This window comes from Macaca mulatta, chromosome 7 (assembly GCF_049350105.2).
Source record: "Macaca mulatta isolate MMU2019108-1 chromosome 7, T2T-MMU8v2.0, whole genome shotgun sequence".
Taxonomy (NCBI): domain Eukaryota; kingdom Metazoa; phylum Chordata; class Mammalia; order Primates; family Cercopithecidae; genus Macaca; species Macaca mulatta.
In genome coordinates this window covers 150,552,362-150,572,068 of record NC_133412.1, presented here as the reverse complement: position 1 = coordinate 150,572,068, position 19,707 = coordinate 150,552,362, and the positions used below count along the sequence as shown (strand labels likewise).

The 19,707-nt window shown below is 43.6% G+C and overlaps 1 protein-coding gene across 2 annotated transcripts in view; it reads left to right on the top strand.

Moving 5' to 3' along the window:
* The window catches only part of TMED8 (transmembrane p24 trafficking protein family member 8), a 40,978-nt gene extending 21,271 nt beyond the window's left edge, over positions 1–19,707 (top strand). The window contains exons 2-7 of one of the 2 annotated variants that reach the window (XM_077941562.1): positions 5,423–5,504; positions 13,646–13,775; positions 16,547–16,673; positions 16,891–17,196; positions 18,635–18,763; positions 19,488–19,707. In XM_077941562.1, the coding sequence (XP_077797688.1) occupies positions 5,423–5,504; positions 13,646–13,775; positions 16,547–16,673; positions 16,891–17,196; positions 18,635–18,763; positions 19,488–19,531 (818 nt within the window). In that variant the 3' untranslated portion in view covers positions 19,532–19,707. Of the gene's footprint in view, positions 1–5,422; positions 5,505–13,645; positions 13,776–16,546; positions 16,674–16,890; positions 17,197–18,634; positions 19,002–19,487 lie in introns of those variants that run through there. The other variant, XM_015144255.3, reaches the window with a different exon arrangement.

The window sequence follows — 19,707 nt, the reverse complement described above, 5'->3', positions numbered from 1 at the left end:
GTAGAATTGCTTTGACGGTGAAAACATGCTCCTTGGCAACAGTAATCACTAGCAACTCATGGCTATTGAGTATTTGAAATGTGGCTGGTTGAGATGGGTGGACCGAATTTTAAATTATTTTACGTTTTAAATTTAGCCGCGTGTACTAGTAAGTACTATCCTGGACAGTGAAGCTCTACATCTATGACTGGTTTATAGGAATAGAGTGCATAAAATAATCTGTTAAGTGATACCATGGAAAGGCAATCAGCCAAATTCAGAATGTTTGAAAAGTCTGCAGATCAGCTTTTAAAAATTTCAACAAATATATTGTATACAGACCCACGGTGGTGAAGATTAATGTAGATTAAGAGATTTATAAGGTAAATTTCATGTGTGAACCTTATTTGGATTCTGATTCAAACAAACCAGCTCCTAAAAAGAAATTCTGGGAGCCAACTTGGAGAAGTTTGAGCATGGGCTGGGTATGAGATGATATTAAGGAACTGCCAATTTTGTAGGAATGATAATGTTGTTGTACCTGTGTTGAAAGTCTTTTTCTTTAGAGATTTGTTGTAAATGAATGTAGTGGTAGATACAATGACGTCTGGGCTTTGTTTGAAGTAATCCACTGTTGGTGGGCCAAGAAGGTAGGGCATGGAGGAAAAAAGGCCAAATAAAATCTTGTTGAGAAGATAGGTAGGGTGCATGAGTCTTCGTTCTACTGTTATATAATTTTGTGATTTTGTATATGTTTAACATTTTCTACAATAAAAAAGGTTTTTAAACAGCAGTAATTAATTAAAATACATAAAGAATAATAAGGAATAATTTACTCAGAATTTGGAACAGGGAATATAGGATAGGAAGGGGCATTGGGCAGGGGAATTCTAAAGTACTAATAATTCACCTAGTTAGTAGGTATGCAGGTATTTGTATTATTAATATTTTAGCTCTGTATCTTCTTTCCATGCAGTCTTTCATATATGTGGTTTATTTCACAATAAAAAGAAGAAAAGAGCTCATTGTTAGTATGTAAGGCTTCTTACAGACTCCCATTGGAGGAACACACTTGAACTTCATGGGGTTACAAAGTAGCCTCTCTGGTCTGTTTCTCTCCTAAAGCCAGAGGTCCCCTTGTTTCTCTTTCCCTTTACTTGAATGCATCATTGTACTCTCTTTGAAAATTATCTTCTCTGCTTAGTCATCTGCTTTTACATGGCCTGTGAAGGCTTCTCCCAAAAGGCAGGCTCAGCTCCTAAACTCACAAAGGTTCTCCCCAGCCTGTTTCTGTCTTGGATACCAACTCCAGATTTTACGGAAGAGAATTGGACTGACTTTTGGTCGGGTGCTCACCCAAAACCAATGAACTATGGCCAACATAATGTACCTTCATCATAGGAACTACCACTTCCAAGGCTGTTGACAGGGGAGGTTCTCAAGAAAGCGTTGTAGATACTGCTAATAGACCATCATTATCTCTAACAGTGAAAGATACAGCATCATTGTCTATAACAATGAAAGATTTGGAATAAGCACTAGCTCTACCAGTAGAAGATTAAGAATTGGTTAAAGAAATAATGGGACAACATATGGGATAATATGTAGCCATTTAAAATTATGATACAGCCCTATCTTTATTGACTCTGAAATATGTTCATTAAAAGTGTTTATTGGCCACGGTGGGTCACACCTGTAATCCCAGCACTTTGGGAGGCTGAGGCGGGTGGATCACCTGAGGTCAGGAGTTTGAGACCAGCCTGTCCAACATGGTGAAAACCCGTCTCTACTAAAAATACAAAAAGTTAACTGGGCATGGTGACGTGTGCCTGTAATTACATCTACTCAGGAGGCTGAGGCAGGAGAATCACTTGAACACGGAGGCAGAGGCTGCAGTGAGCTGAGATCATGCCATTGCACTCCAGCCTGGGCAACAGAGCAAAACTATGTCTCAAAAAAAAAAAACAAAACAAAACAGTGTTTAGTGCATGTCCTTTCAGAAACGCACAAACACACACACAATACATATACATACGTATTTGTATGTATATATGTATAAATGTATTTCTCAAGGGATATACATCAAAATGTTAACAGTTGGCTAGGTGCTGTGCTGTAACCCCAGCAGTTTGGGAGGGGAAGGTGAGAGGACCCCTTGAGCCCAAGAGGTGGAGACTAGCTTGGGTAACATAGAGAAACCTTGTGTGGGTTTTTTTTGTTTTTTCTTGTTTTTTTTTTTTTTTTTTTTTGAGACAGAGTCTTCCTGTGTCTCCCAGGCTGGAGTGCAGTGGTGCAATCTCAGCTCACTGCAACCTCTTCCTCCAGGGTTCAAGTGATTGTCCTGCCTCAGCCTCCTGAGTAGCTGGGGTTACAGGCGCCTGCCACCACACCCGGCTAATTTTCTGTATTTTTAGTAGAAACGGGGTTTCACTGTGTTAGCCAGAATGGTCTCGATCTCCTGACCTCGTGATCCGCCCATCTTGGCCTCCCAAAGTGCTGGGATTACAGGCGTGAGCCACCGCGCCCGGCCCTCTTTTGTCTTTTTAAAAAAAAGTTAACAGTGGTAATCTTTGGTTGGTGGGGTTATGGTTAGTTTGTTGTTGTTTTGCTTATCTGTGTTTCCTGATTTTTTTTTTACAGTGAACAATGGATTATCTGTATATTAAAAATTTATTTTAAAGGAAATAAAGTGCAAAATGTTTTCTTATCTGTACTTACTTTTTTCTACAATGAACAAAGCATTATTAGTGTAATTTCAAAAAGTTAATTTGAAATAAGTAATAGGGTATGTAAAGTCCTGGTTTTAAGTTAAAAAGTCAATTATTTTCCAAAAGTCTGTTTTAAAAATAGAGCATAGTCGAGAGTGGGCTTGGAAAAAGTTTATTTTTATAAGCCCTGGAGATCTTGACTGACTTATTTAGGCCAACAGTAAGTTTGCAGTTAAGAAATCTAGTGCCTGGTTAGGGTATTATGTCAAGAAATATTGTGTCCTTTTTAAGAGGTTATTGTCAGTGTAGTCTGCACGGATTGGAACACACCTGGAAAAGTTGTTCATTTTGGCTCCTTTCTTTAAATGGAACAAACTAAGTGGAGCAGCTATAGGGGGCCAGCATGGTCACAGGCTGTGTGGTATGAAGATGACCAGCCTGAGGAAGAACTTGTGGAAATGTGACAGCCAGCTGTCAATATGGGAAAGGATATTGTGGGGAGTAGTGGTCAAAGAATAGAATTTATTAGAAAGCACATTTCACTTATGTCAACATAAGGGAGAACTTTCTCTTTGCATTTTCCCTCAGTTCATGGGCCTCTTTACAGAGTGGCAGAGACTGGGGAACAGTGTCTTAGACTCAGTTTCTTTGTTGGGAGAACAATTGGGTGGCAGGAGCTCTAAGGTCTTTCTGCCTATGAGACTGAATTGACCAAAAGAAAAATAGATCTTAGATGGGCACAGTGGCTTACGCCTGTAATCTCAGCACTTTGGGAGACTGAGGTGGGAGGATCACTTGAACCCAGGGATTCAAGACCAGCCTGCCTGGGCAACATAGTGAGACCCCCATCTCTACAAAAAAAAAAAAAAAAATTAGTCTGGCATGTTGGGATGTGCCTGTGGTCCTAGCTACTCAGGAGGCTGAGGTGAGAGGGTCGCTTGAACCCAGAAGGTTGAGGTTGCTGAGAAGCTGAGAGTCGTAATTGTATCACTGCACTCCAGCCTGGGTGATAGAGGGAGACCCTGTCTCAAAAAAAAAAAAAAAGAAAGAAAGAAAAGAAAAATAGATCTCGCTCACATATAAAACATGAGACTAGATTAGGCTTGGATTAAAAATTTTGCCAGCCATTTTCACTTTGACTTTGCTACCAAACTCTGAAACTTTCAATGTTTGAAGTTTACTTAATTAAGTTGCATTTTGTATTGAGAAGTAAACTTCAGTCTTCAGTGTCTTGCTGTCTTACACAGAGGGAGTTAAATGAGGGGCTGTCTGAATGCACTAAACCATATGCTCTCTGAGTATTCAAGGAAAGACTAAATGAATAACCCAGAAAACTAAGTAGCATCCGATGTTAAGAGCACAACTGCCTGGATTTGAATCCTGTCTCTATGCCTTAAGTTCTTTACTGCAAAAATGGCTGTGATAATACCCGCCAATCATAGGCTTGTTTTGAGCTTGTAGAACATGGCCTTCATTATGCATTTCACCTATATATTCCTTGAGGGCACCTAGTTGTTAATAAATCATTGGTAAATGAGTGATTGAATAAATAAATGAAATTACAAAAGTCCTTTACCTGACCTTGGGTACATTGATCTGAGCTTATTGAATATAGAAGTGATACTTTATACTTTGACTCTAAATTTAGTTTATCTTACATCCCACTCTACCCTCTATGTTCTGCCTAATTTAGCCATCTGCTTTCTGAGAAATATGATTGATTTCTTTTTATTAATTTTTTTTTAATTGAGATGGAGTCTCGCTCTGTCACCCAGGCTGGAGTGCAGTGGTGTGATCTCAGCTCACTGCAACCTCCACCTCCCGGGTTCAAGTGATTTTCCTGCCTCAGCCTCCTGAGTAGCTGGGATTACAGGCGCATGCCACCATGCCCAGCTAATTTTTGTATTTTTAAGTAGAGACATGGTTTCGCCATGTTGGCCAGGCTGGTCTCGAACTCCTGACCTCAAGTGATCCACCCGCCTCGGCCTCCCAAAGTGCTGGGGTTACAAGTGTGAGCCACTGCACCTGGCCCTATTTTTTAAAAATTTATTTTTATTATTTATTATTTTTTTTGAAACAGAGTTTTGCTTTTGTTGCCCAGGCTAGAGTGCAATGGTGTGATCTCAGCTCACTGCAACCTCTGCCTCCCAGGTTCAAGTGATTCTTCTGCCTCAGCCTCCCAAGTAGCTGGGATTACAGGTGTGCACCATCATGCCTGACTAATTTTGTATTTTTAGTAGAGATGGGGTTTCACTCTGTTGATCAGGCTGGTCTCAAACTCCTGACTCACCTCAGCCTCCCAAAGTGCTGGGATTACAGGCTTGAACCACTGCACCTGGCCTTAATTTTTTTTAGAGACAGGGTCTTGCTCTGTTGCCCAGGCTGGTTTTGAACTCCTGGTCTCAAGCGATCCTCCTGCCTTGGCCTCCCAAAGTGTTGGTGTTATAGGTGTGAGCCACTTCACCTAGCAGAAATATGATTCTTAAATTAGGATTAACTTTTTGGAGACTTGTTTTAGAAATGACTTATTTTTTATGAATGAGTTATGACTGAGAATACTTGGATGTGATGACTTGAATAATTTATGTGTTGGGCCTCCCAGAGGATAAAGTTCATACCAGAATATTTTTGGGAAGAATTTGGTTGAAATTGCTAGATTTTATTTTAAAGGTACAAGATAATTATGATTGTGTTCCCTCTCAGATATTGAATTCTTTCTCTCTATGGTTTTCTAGAGAATGAAGATCTGGAAAACTACAAGGATACCTCTCTATTGGCTTCTGCCACTGATCCAGAACCCCGTTCCTCACCCAACAGGTAACCACTTTGAATAGAATGCTTTCCGAGGTTTCATATTCCGAGATGAGGAATTGGTGAAAGCAATAGGTAGTGACTTTAAGGGGGAAGACAAGTTAAAGAATGTGGGCCGTGCGCGGTGGGGCACACCTGTCATCCCAGCACTTTGGGAGGCCGAGGCGGGTGGATCATGAGGTCAGGAGATGGAGACCATCCTGGACAACATAGTGAAACCCTGTCTCTACTAAAAATACAAAAAAAAAAAAAATTTAGCCAGATGTGGTGGCGGGCGCCTGTAGTCCCAGCTACTTGGGAGGCTGAGGCAGGAGAATGGTGTGAACCTGGGAGGTGGAGCTTGCAGTGAGCTGAGATTGCGCCATTACACTCCAGCCTGGGTGACAGAGTGTGACTCTGTCTCAAAAAAAAAAAAATAGTGGATAGTTGGCCAGACACTGTGGCTCACGCCTGTAATCCCAGCACTTTGGGAGGCTGAGGCGGGCAGATTACGAGGTCAGGAGTTTGAGACCAGGCTGGACAACATGGTGAAACCCCGTCTCTGCTAAAAATACAAAAATTAGCCAGGCATGGTGGCGCATGCCTGTAATCCCAGCTGCTCAGAAGGCTGAGGGAGAGGAATCGCTTGAACCCAGGAGGCAGAGGTTGCGGTGAGCCGAGATCATGTTATTGCACTCCAGCCTGGATGACAGAGCGAGATTCTGTCTCAAAAACAAAAAAACAAACAAACAAAAAAACAAAAAATTGTGGATAGTTTTGTCATGAATCAACCCTCAAGTGTGTTTAGGGGCAATGTCAGGTCTATTTCAGGTTGTACATTTTTCCTTTACTCTCAGAGAATAAAACTATAACAAATAGTCTAGTGTAGTGTCCTCATTTATTTTCTCCTGAAGATCATGTTCAAATGTTAAAATAGTTGAAGGAGATTCCAAGTGGACTTGCAAGAGAATGCACGTTTGGTTTTATAAAATGCATACACACATACATATGCCCTCACAAAAGCAGTTGGAATTTTTTTATTCTGTAATTTTCAGATTAAACCATTTTGATGGCCTTTAGGTTGTCTTTCTTAATTTCCTTCTCTGCCTATCTCATCCAACCACCATCGTTGACAGCAGAATGTATAACAGAAAGAGAAGAGGTGTACTGAGCCCTGGAAAGAGTAGAAACCATGAAGCACTAATAGAATAACTAATGAAAACCTGTATATTGGAGAACCCTGAGCTAGTGAGTATTGTAGTCCAACTGATCAGTTCATGGGACAGTGTTGCCCAGTAATCCTGTGGTCTCCACACAAAATTGATGTCTGGAAGTGGTAGCAGATGTCAAGGTATTTCAAAAATCCGTTATTTCTTGAGTTCCATTTAGAAGCTCTTTCCTCTTACTTTTGCATGTGAAATAATTTGTATGATTAGTAAGTATAATTATAGTTGGTTATAATAGCCTTTTTTTTTTTTAATGTTCCTCTGTAATAATGGTAATGAGGCCGGGAGCGCTGGCTCACGCCTGTAATCCCAGCACTTTGGGAGGCCGAGGCGGGTGGATCACGAGGTCAGGAGATCGAGACCACGGTGAAACCCCGTCTCTACTAAAAATACAAAAAATTAGCCAGGCGCGGTGGCGGGCCCCTGTAGTCCCAGCTACTCGGGAGGCTGAGGCAGGAGAATGGCGTGAACTTGGGAGGCGGAGCTTTCAGTTAGCCGAGATCGCGCCACTGCACTCCAGCCTGGGCGACAGAGCGAGACTCCGTCTCAAAATAAATAAATAAAAATAATAATAATGTAATGAAATAGTTACTTTGTCAGACATTTCTTTTTGCCAAATACTGTACTAGGTGTATTTATTATCTCATTTAATTCTCATAACAGCCCTCATGAAATAAATATACCTGCTTTTTTTTTTTAAGATGAAGCAAATGGACCGGGCGCGGTGGCTCACGCCTGTAATCCCAGCACTTTGGGAGGCCGAGACGGGCGGATCAGGAGGTCAGGAGATCAAGACCATCCTGGCTAACACAGTGAAACCCAGTCTCTACTAAAAAATACAAAAAATTAGCCGGGTGTGGTGGCGGGCGCCTGTAGTCCCAGCTACTCGGGAGGCTGAGGCAGGAGAAGGCGTAAACCCGGGAGGCGGAGCTTGCAGTGAGCCGAGATCGCGCCACTGCACTCCAGCCTGGGCGACAGAGCGAGACTCCGCCTCAAAAAAAAAAAAAAAAAAAAAAAAGATGAAGCAAATGAAACAGTGAGTTCAAGAATTTGCTCAAGTTCACATAGCTTTAGTTTTGTTCAGCTCTATAGCTGATTCTCATAACCAGCCAGAGAGTTTTGAGTTGTATGCCTGGAGCTACTCAGCTAATATACATAATAATCCTATAGAAGATGTAGCCTCCTCAAGGCTTTGATTGTTTGAGACCAGTCATGTTTTCATCAAATCTCCTGAGGAGAACTCCTTTCCATCTTCTTGCCATCATCCCTTTTCTGTACCTGCTGATTTGAAGGATCTTTGGGTGATGAGTTTGGCACAAAGGTGTTGTTTTGTTTTGTTTTTAAATTTGTGCAAATTCATGGGGTCTGTGATACATTTTTTATGTGTATATAATGCACGGTGATCAAGTCAAGGTGTTTATGGTGTCCATCACCAAAGTACACAGAACTGTTTTGTACTTCGGAGGGTCAATAAATTTTTTAAAATAAGAAACACAGAACATCCTTGGACACAAAGGTATTTAATTTTGTTGTTGTTGTTGTTGTTGTTTTGAGACGGAGTCTCGCTCTGTCACCCAGTCTGGAGTGCAGTGGTGCAATCTCTGCTCACTGCAAGCTCCGCCTCCCCGGTTCTCGCCATTTTCCTGCCTCAGGCTCCGGAGTAGCTGGGACTACAGGTGCCCACCACCACGCCTGGCTAATTTCTTGTATTTTTAGTAGAGATGGGATTTCACCGTGTTAGCCAGGATGGTGTTGATCTCCTGATCTTGTGATTTGCCCGCCTCAGCCTCCCAAAGTGCTGGAATTACAGGCGTGAGCCACTGCGCTTGGCCTTAATTTTTTTTTTTTTTTTTTTTTGAGATGGATTCTCACTCCATCCTCAGGCTGAAGTGCAGTGAGGTGATCTCAGCTCACTGCATCCTCCACTTCCCGGGTTCAAACGATTCTCCTGCCTCAGCCTCCCGAGTAGCTGCGACTACAGGTGCGCGCCACCACCCCCGGCTAATTTTTGTATTTTTTAGTAGAGACAGGGTTTCATCATATTGGATAGGCTGGTCTCGAACTCCTGACCTCGTGATCTGCCCGCCTTAGCCTCCCAAAGTGATGGGATTACAGGCATGAGCCACTGCACAGGGCCAGGGATTTAATTTTTAATTTTTGTTTCTAACATTTGCTGAGCAAAGATAAAAATCCAGTGAGTGTGATGCCTAAGGCTCACTTCTTAATGCTTATGTGTCTATTGGAAATGGAAACGGCACAACTTTCTATCTTTTCTAGTGAGGCTGGCTGGCTGGCCAGGCTCTCCCCTCCATTGAGATGGCCTCCCTGCTCCAGGTCAGTACAAACCAGAAGCTTAAAGCAGAGACTTTTCCTTTACGTGGCTTATCACCAGCATTAAGTGATTTGAAATTCATCTTTCCCCAAATACCCTTTTCTAATTCTCCAGAGCATAAAATGCTAATGTGAATATTCAATTTACATGGGTGGCACATATCCTGTTTAACATAATCTTATTATTTAATTAGTTCTTGAGACATAGTCTTGCTCTGTTGCCTAGGCTGGAGCACGGTGAGCAGTCATAACTGCCTGCAGCCTCAAGCTCCTGGACCCATGCAACCCTCCCACTTCTGCCTTGTGAGTAGCTAGGACCACAGGCATGAGCCCCCACAGCGAGCCGTAAAATATGTTTTTTAAATAAGCAGAACCATGTTTTTTCAGAGTAGCATGCACAAAGACAAAGAGACTAAATTTTAGATGTCACACACAGTACGTCAGGCTAATGATTCAGATAGCCTGTTGTAGTCTCACCTTTCCAATATTTTGTTTTTTTTTTTTTTTTTTTTTTTTGAGACGGAGTCTCGCTCTGTCGCCCAGGCTGGAGTGCAGTGACCGGATCTCAGCTCACTGCAAGCTCTGCCTCCCGGGTTGACACCATTCTCCTGCCTCAGCATCCCGAGTAGCTGGGACTACAGGTGCCCGCCACCTCGCTTGGCTAGTTTTTTGTATTTTTTAGTAGAGACGGGGTTTCACCGTGTTAACCAGGATGGTCTCGATCTCCTGACCTCGTGATCCACCCGTCTTGGCCTCCCAAAGTGCTGGCATTACAGGCTTGAGCCACCGTGCCTGGCCTCACCTTTCCAATATTATAAATGATAGTCTGATCCAGAATTTCTCTTTTATTCCCAAGCAAAAATTAACTTGTTCATTTTTTTTATTCAACATACATTTTGGGGCTAATATTTATTTATTCAACAGATGTTTGTTGGGAGCCTACCATGTACCTGATACCGTTCTGGGTACTAAAGATACCACAAATGAACAAAAGAGTCTGTCACTGCTCTCAGGGAGCTTACGTTCTAGTGGGGGAAGTAGACAGTAAACAATTACACATCATACTTCATAGACTCTTAAGTTGCCATCAACTGTAAGATGTACTTCCATGTACCACCAAGAAAGGAAGAAACGCTTAAGATGGATCGTCTAATAGACACCCCCATATGGAGCTGGGATACCAAAAGCCTGGACCTTCAGTGAAAATATAAAGAAAAAAATCCCCACACAGAAAAGGACAGCAAGGAAACTTGATTGTCTCCAACTTGACACTGTGTCATAGGAGGAAAAAATCTCCCCTGAGAATAGGAACCACAAGTTGGTATTAGCCAGTGTCTTGTCTAAATTCACTCTGCCAGGATGATTTAAACAAAACCCTCAACAGAGAACTTAATTTCAAGGCGTCTTAGATTGGTAGCATTCCTAAGTACTGGCAGAAGCAAATGCAAATCTCTTGCGGAAAGACTTGACGTCAGTCCAGGCCCACGGCACTTTTAAGATATCATTAATTTTTAAGACATCCTGTCTTTCAGTTGTGTTAAAATCTAAAAGCCGGTGTGCATCTTGCAATCAACAAAATATGCTCCACATCATGTCAGGCAGTAATAGTTGCAGTGAAGAAAAACGACAGTGACAAGGCCAGGAAGCGGTAGCCATTTTATAGACAGACCTCTGAGAAACCTCTCAGCAGAAAACCTGCCGGAAGGAAGTCTTCAGTTAACTAAAGAAGAGTTAATGGCCTAGAAGAGTATTCTAGGCAGAGGTTACAGCAAATGCAAAAACTCTCAAGTGGGAGAGTACTTGGGGTGTTTGAGGACTATCAAGGATTGAAGAGGCTGTTGTGGCTGGAGGGACCAGGGTAGAATGAGGATTCTGGGAGGTGAGGTCAGAGTGCAAAGGGCCTTAGAGCTGGGCGAGGTGGCTCAGGCCTGTAATCCCAGCACTTTGGGAGGCTGAGGTGGGTGGATCACCTGAGGTCAGAAGTCTGAGACCAGCCTGGCCAACATGGTGAAACCCTGTGTCTATTAAAAATACAAAAAATTAGCCAGGTGTGGTGGTGCATACCTGTAGTCCCAGCTACTTGGGAGGCTGAGGCAGGAGAATTGCTTGAACCAGGGAGGCAGAGTTGCAGTGAGCCAAGATCCGAGATCATGCCACTACACCCCAGTGAGCGAGACTGTCTCAAAAAAAAAAAAAAAAAAAATTGGCGTTAGAGTTCCAGGTGGCAGGCTTGGTTTCTGGTGCTGTGCATACAGAGGCAGTGAGACCCAGTGCCTGCCACCAAGCTTACTTTCTAGTAGAGGAGGCAGATGATACAGTGTCAAGAAACAGAAATGGACTATAATTTCTGGGTTGAAGAGTGTTAAAATAGGTCCACAGCCTAGGCCAGTTTACAGCTCACATTGAATTACCCAAGTGAACCTATAAAGATCAACAGGATCCCATAGCTCTGATTCTTGGAGTGACCTCCTCTTGTCTGTCCTGAGGTAGGCTGGAGTCATTTTAGATATTCCGAAACAAGGCTGTTTTATCTGAAGAGGTAACTTGTAAAATAGGAGTGATTTTTCTTGTTTATGTTAAAAAAGGAAAGAAACAAACTAATAAACTCTAAAATAAAGCCTCCTTCTGTTTCCCCCATGAGGTGTATACTACCATTTTCCAGACATTTACTCAGCCTCTTCAAGGAAATGATGCCCTCAAGGAGGGATTCTCAGACCTTTATACTCTTACAAATGATTGAGGACCCAAAGAATTTTTGTTTGTGTGGGTTATACCTATCAATATTTACTATATTAGAAATTAAAACTGAAAAATTAGAATATGGTTATTTGTTCATTTAAAAATAATGAACTCATTACATGCTATATATAAAACATGTTTTTACTTAAAAACAACTAATTTTCAAAGCAAAGAATGTAGTACAAAGAGAGACATTGTAAATCTCTTTAATGTTTGGCTTAATAAAAGACAGTTGGATTCTCAGCTCTGCTTCTGAGTTCATTCCATTGCAATATCACATGTCATATAGTCTCTGGAAAATTCCACTGCACACTCTTGAGAAAATGAGAATAAAAAAGGGGAAATAACATTTTAGTGTTATTATGAAACACTTTGAACTTCGCAGACTCCCCTGAAGGGTTCTGGGGACCCCAAGGGTCCCCAGACCATACTTTGATAATTGTCATTCAGAAAAAATCCATGTCACCTTTTATCGGCAACAGATTTCCAAAAGGCCTGGGTTATTGTCCTACAGACCTGGCACTAATTTTCTAGTTTTTGTGAAGCCAGGGGAAATGGAAGAGAGTATAAATCATTCTCTTGCATCTTTAAAATCAACTATTCACGGCCAAGCACGGTGGCTCAAGCCGGTAATCCCAGCACTTTGGGAGGCCGAGGCGGGTGGATCACCTGAGGTCGAAAGTTCGAGACCAGCCTGACCAACAACATGGAGAAACACCGTCTCTACTAAAAATACAAAATTAGCTGGGTGTGGTGGCACATGCCTGTAATCCCAGCTACTCCGGAGGCTGAGGCCGGAGAATTGCTTGAACCCGGGAGGCGGAGGTTGTGGTGAGCCATGATCACCCCGTTGCTCTCCAGCCTGGTTAACTCCGTCAAAAAACAAACAATCAATCAACTATTGACATAGCTGTGTTTGAAGCCATTGGGATTGTTGATTAATGTGCTTTAAAAAGGAGAGAAAGTGATGACCGCTAGCACTGACGGGGACAGGGTATGAAATAGACCTGCTGAAAGACTGCCTCATGGATAACTGCACAGAGAGTTGCCTCGATCATCAGTTTGTAGTTTGTTTTGGTGCATACAGAGGCAGTGAGACCCAGTGCCTGCCACCAGGCAGGCCTCCTTAGGCAGGCCTCCTCCTTTTGCTTCTAGCCAGTGGCTTTGTGTGTAGAACTGAACTGAGATTCTAACAATTCTTTGGTTAAAATTTTGTGGGTCCCAGAGTGAGGAATAACATTGGAACTCATAGAAGCCGAGGGCAGAATGGTGGTTAATAGGGGTTGGGGCCAGAGGGTCGGATGGGGAGATGTTGGTCAAGTGGTATAAAGTGTTAGAAGAAGGAACAAGTTCTGGAGACCTTTGTACAACATGGTGACAATAGTTAATAACAATGTATACTTGAAAATTGCTAAGACAGTAGATTTTAAATGTTCTCGCCACAAAAAGGAGATGTGAGGGGATGGATATGGTAATTAGCTCAATTTAATCATTTTACAATGCATACATATATCAAAACAGCACATTTTACGTCATAAATATATACACTTTGTCAACTAAAATAAATAAATAAAAGAAACAACAATGACAAAAAAAACCAAACCAGCAGTCCATCTCAGATGATGGAGCTGTGTGTTTTCTATGGTTCTCCTGGCTTCTGACCTGGCCTTAGTCTTTGTTTTCACACTGTCAACACTTTACTGTGGACCAATTCAGCGCTGGGCAGTGGTCGGCTAAAGTGACAGTAGAGCTAAACACCAGGGGCAGGTGGGGCTGGGGGTGTTTTGAATGTTGTTTTATTTCAAAGTTTCTCCAGGATGATTGCGTCTTTTCAAAGAGCCCTTGAATTGACATGCTCTCTTCCTCTGAGAGGCCACAGATGGTATCTCCAGTGAGTAAGGATGCCACGGAAGATCTGCGGAAAGCAGCTGGTGCCTTGGAGGCTCAGGCTTTGGTGAAACAGGATTTGCTGCCTGCAGACCAGGCCCAGGTCCTCAATGAGGTAGGGGGAGGATTCTGGCTCTTTCTTATGAAGGGAGGCACCAGAATGTGGACACATAGTGGATGGGTTGGAATTAGATAGCACTGCGAGGGTGGTTCCCGGAATTCTCTCTTTGCCCTCTAATGTAGGGCATCTTGGTTTTCATTATTATTTGGAGAATGATTATTTGTATCTTCCACAGGGCCCATCATTGTACTGGCACCCAGTAGGCACCTATTCAGAAAACGAAGTGTTAGAATGAATTTTCATGTGTTCTCTAAAATCCTCTTCATTGAGGAGCCCGAAGTCATTTTGGACTATTTTGCTCTTGCTTTTTTTGTGGTAGATCTATTCAGTATTTATGATAAAGTTCCATAGAAGCTTTTTTTCTTTTTTTTTTTTTTGAGACAGGGTCTCCCTCTGTTGCCCAGGCTGGAGTGCAGTGGCACGATCTCGGCTCACTGCAACCTCCGCCTCCTGGGTTCAAGCGTTTCTCCTACCTTAGCCTCCCAAGTAACTGGGATTACAGGCGCCTGCCACCACGCCCGGATAATTTTTGTACTTTTAGTAGAGGCAGGGCTTCACCATGTTGGCCAGGCTAGTCTGGAACACCTGACCTCAGGTGAACCACCCGTCTCGGCCTCCCAAAGTGCTGTGATTACAGACGTGAGCCATTGCACCCGGCCTTGTTGGTTTTTTTTTGAGACAGAGGTCTCACTCTGTCACTCAGCTTCAGTGCAGTGGTGCAGTCATGGCTCACTGCAGCCTCAAACTCCTGGGCTCAAGTGATCCTCCTGCCCCAGCCCTTCAGGTAGCTGTATGGAAGTGATAGTGTAGCAGCACCCCTGCCGTGGAGGTAGGGGGTGGGGTTGTTTTATCATTTATTAGCATATGTATTAGAATAATGGTTGGTATTAATGTCAATGAAGGCAACACCAGGCGTGATAATTAGATTCGTATAATACTTCACAGTTTACAAGCATTTGTATCTGTAACACTTCATTTACTCCTGAGAACAACCTTGTGAGATAGGTGCCATTGTGTCTCCATTTAATAGATGAGGAAACTGGCTGGGCACGGTGGCTCATGCCTATAATCCCAGCACTTTGGGAGGCCTAGGTGGGCAGATCACCTGAGGTCAGGAGTTCAAGACCAGCCTGACCAACATGGAGATACCCTGTCTCTACTAAAAATACAAAATTAGCTGGGCGTGTTGGCAGGTGCCTGTAATCCCAGCTACTCAGGAGGCTGAGGCAGGAAAATTGCTTGAACGTGGGAGGCGGAGGTTGCGGTAAGCCGAGATGGCACCATTGCACTTTAGCCTGGGCAATAAGAGCAAAACTCTGTCTCAAAAAAAAAAAAAAAAAAAAGGAAAGAAAGAAATGAGGCCGGGCACGGTGGCTCACGCCTGTAATCCCAGCACTTTGGGAGGCCGAGGCAGGCAAATCACGAGGTCAGGAGATCGAGGCCATCCTGGCTAACACTGTGAAGCCCCGTCTCTACTAAAAAATATAAAACAAAAGTAGCCGGGCATGGTGGCGGGTGCCTGTAGTCCCAGCTACTTGGGAGGCTGAGGCAGGAGAATGCCGTGAACCTGGGAGGCGGAGCTTGCAGTGAGCCGAGATCGCGCCACTGCACTCCAGCCTGGGCGACAGAGCGAGACTCTGTCTCAAAAAAAAAAAAAGAAAGAAATGAGGAAACTGAGACTGAGGGCTGTTAAGAGAGTTTACTACGGCTGTGGAGCTAATATGTTGCAACCTAATCCTTTATTTAGCATTTTAGAAAAGGAAGGATTTGTTCAAGCACACTAGCCAAAGTCTGATTCACTTCAGTTAGCCTGGGAGGATTACAAAGTTGATTTATTTATTTCTCACAAACACAATTCCAACCTCTTAACTGGATTGCTGACTCACTGATGTGCTCTCCCCTGTGGGCAATAGGTATAGATTTCTTGTTGAATTGCCTGCCAACTGTTTGGAGAAGGGGCAGGAAATTAAGGTATAATAGCATGAAACCAGGAACACTAATCTGAGTGATTTGAAGGGAAACTCACCAGGGAAACATTGTAAGCTCCTGCATGGGTTAGCAAGGGCTTTGAGTATCAAATGCCATTTGCATTCTTCCATGTAAGTCAGACGTCTGGCAGCAAATGTACCATTTAAATGCAAGTCCTGGGGCTGGTCTAAGGTGAAATTGTAACTATTGATAGAACACTGTTAGTGACTTCAAGACTGAGACAACCTGTAGCCTGAGGTGGGCTTTGGATGAGAGAAAGACTATAAACCAGATTCTGTCTCCGCAGTGCTTTGGAGAGCTGATTGACAGTAATGTAGAAGTAACCCTTGAGTGGGAACTGTAGCGGGAGGCTGTGTGGCAGAGTGGGAGTCAGACTAAACCCTAGGAGCAAGAGCTGTTAATGAGAGGAGCCACAGGGAAGTACTGTGCAGGTGAGGTAAGACCAAGGCATGGCCCAGAATCATGGTCGATGCAAATACTGTCAACAATCTGCAAGGGTGTTGGCAGGCAAGGACCTTATAAAAGGTTTGGAGCAGGAAAGTTGCAAAAGGTAGGAAACAGTCTTTAAACAATGGAATATTTTGGTGACTTTAAAAAATTAGTAGAATTTATTAGCAACTCCTATTTGGAAGAAAGAGAAGGAACATTGACTAGTACATTAAGCTTTGAGTGGGGATAGTGGAGATAATAGAGCAGGGGTGGGGCAGCCTTCATGCAAAAAGATTAATTAGAATCTGCCACTCTAATACTCCTTTAACCAGAGTTCTGTTGTGCAGATGGCCAAGTATCAAGTTCCACAGAGGTCTGGGGACATCGTTATGATCCAATCTGAACATACAGGAGCTATAGATGTTCTTTCAGCTGATTTGGAATCTGCAGATCTTCTGGGGGACCACAGGAAAGGTGAGACCTTTGGGAGTATAGGAGGTGGTTTGTTTCCAGTAGATACTTAAAGAAAGGCAGGCAGACAGACAAATGGAAGGAAAGGAAATGACTTGTGAAAGGAAGTCAAAGAAGCCAGTAGAAAGAATGTCTGACTGTGCCAACCTCTCTTAGCAAAATGCCGGGGGTACTCATGTTTCCTCATGGTTTCTCAGTGCTAAGCTGCCTGTCCTTTCAGTCTCCCCACCTCTGATGGCTCCTCCATGCATCTGGACCTTCGCCAAGGTGAAGGAATTCAAAAGCAAGCTGGGCAAAGAGAAGAACAGCCGTCTGGTGGTGAAGCGTGGTGAGGTGGTGACCATCCGGGTACCTACTCATCCAGAGGGGAAGCGTGTCTGCTGGGAGTTTGCGACTGATGACTATGACATTGGCTTTGGAGTTTATTTTGACTGGACCCCTGTAACCAGCACTGACATAACTGTGCAGGTCAGTGATTCCAGTGATGATGAGGATGAAGAAGAGGAAGAGGAGGAAGAGATTGAAGGTAAATTTAATGTTAACATAATTTGCAGTTTTCTGGCTTAACCTAATTTCTGGTGACCATTTCCTGTGTTGTACCAGTCTTCCTCTTCCTTCGAAAGCAGTTGAGGAACTCAGCATTACAAGCTAAGCTGAGTGGTACAGGCCAAAGAGAACGTTGTGAAAAGGTTGATACTGCTGCCTTAGTTGAAAGCAAGCCTCTTTTCCTTTCATCAGTACCTCATTGTTTTCCCAACACCTTCCTGAGGGCAGGGATGGGGCGGGAGCAGAGAGAGGGGGAGTCATGCTGCAGTTTAGAGGGATGGTCTTTCAGGTTGCATGTAAGCCAGAGATTATTTTACATCTCTCTTTTACTTTGGAGATATTCTTGGCCTGGAACCAAAGTGAGTGATTACAGTTTGCTACAGGTACCCATTCTCTCCCTACCCCAGACTCTCATAGCTGGCTAACTATTGGCTACTTCCTTACTTCACGCCCAGAGAAGTTTTATAAGGGTCTCTGGGCTCCATTCCAGTTTCTATCTGTAGTGTCTACTAAGGATGGCCCAGAGGCATTTTTTCAGGTAATTTAAGATTAGGTCCTAAGCATTAGTCCTATTCCTCTTATTCCCTGATTTTCTTATATAATCTTACAATCAATCCCTTAACGTGCTTCTTCATAGAAGGCTAACACGGTGAAACCCCGTCTCTACTAAAAAAACAAAAAAATTAGCTGGGCATGGTGGTGGGCGCCTGTAGTCCCAGCTAATTGGGAGTCTGAGGCAGGAGAATGGCGTCAACCCGGGAGGTGGAGCTTGCAGTGAGCCAGAGATCGGGCCACACTACACTCCAGCCTGGGTGACAGAGTGAGACTCCGTCTCAAAAAAAAAAAAAAAAAAAAAAAAAAAAAAAAGCAAGCTGCAGGGAAATCTACAGGTCTTTGGGAAAGAGGAGAACCTTGTATCTTATTTGCTGCTTTTCAGGAAGCCAAGTGAAGGTGCTAGGGTCACTTTACAGCATGTTTATTTGCAATTCCTATCTCCATTAGCTAGTCCTTTCACCTATTAAATGAAAGAATGTCAGGATCTTTCCTTCTAAACATCTCTTTCTCCCTCTCAGAAATGTCCAGACACTTCTGAAGCTAGGAAGGCTCCTATCAGGCTAAATCATTGTTTCTCAGTGGAGACATTATTGGCATTTGGGATAGGACACTTCTTTGCTGTGTAGGTGCGATCCTGATTTTAGCATTCCTGGACCCTTGGGTACTAAATGCAGGTATCACCTAGTAGTCACTGTGATGACCAAAAGATCACCAGACATTTCCAGATGTCTGTCTGTAGGACGGCAATAACCTCCCCGCACTGTGAAAGTCACTGGGTCACCTGGTCCTTCCGCTCACCTTCAGGCAGGACTTACGCAGTCTCTGAACACATATCCAAACACTCTGCCATTTTGCTCATGCAGAACCCGTTCCAGCTGGAGATGTGGAGAGAGGCTCCAGGAGCTCCTTGCGGGGTCGCTACGGGGAGGTCATGCCTGTGTACCGGCGGGACAGCCACCGAGACGTGCAGGCTGGCAGCCATGACTACCCTGGTGAGGGCATCTACCTGCTCAAGTTTGACAACTCCTACTCCCTGCTGCGCAACAAGACTCTCTACTTCCACATCTACTACACCAGCTGAAGGACTGCTGGGACGGGGGCAGGCTGTATTTGCTGGCTGAAGCAGGCTGCCAGCTGGTGCCTCTTGTTTGGGATAGGCAAGAGCCAAAGGTTCATGTGGGGCTCCTGAGCCTCACACCCTGTCTGGCGTGCCTGACTGTTGGCTCATGTAGCTTTTTCCCCTTCTTGGCTTCTGCCGGTGGTGGTGTAGTGCCCCTGTTCTGTGGTCCCTGACTCATACTCTTCTTGCTTCAGACTCCAGCAGATTCCCTCTTGAAGGCACCCATTGGGCACAAGCCTGAAAGGAAGCAGGGCGTTGTTTTTTAAAAATAGATTCATCTTGGCACAGGTTTATCATTCAGATTGCTGCCCTCTCCTCTCCCAGAGCCCTTATAACCAGTGCATTTAGTGGCACCCACTCTCTTTAACTTTTTGAGGTGCCAGAAGAGGGAAAAGCACATTGTCCATGAAGGAGCCCAATCTTTTGGTTGGAGAAAGCTCTATCCAGCCTGTCACCACTGCCATATTCCTGCCTGCTGGTTATTCTTGGTCTCTGCATAGCTGGGAGACCACACTGCCTTTGGAGGGCTGTTACTATTCCTGATGGTAGACACCTCCTCCTTTCTCTTTCCTAAGTCTATGTTTTTGCCATTACAGCAAGAACTTTCATGCAATCTAAAGTGATGATCAATGTAACCTAAGATCTTGTGGGAAGAAAAACTGCCTCCATTATTTCCTGTTCCAAGAGCTGGTTTCCCTTACCATGGGCACCGGCAGTCAAAGTGGAGAGAGTGGAAATTAGGTACTGAACTGATGTCAGAACCCACATATTTGAAAGTCAAGTGTTACTATTTTTTTTTTTTTTGGTATAATCAAA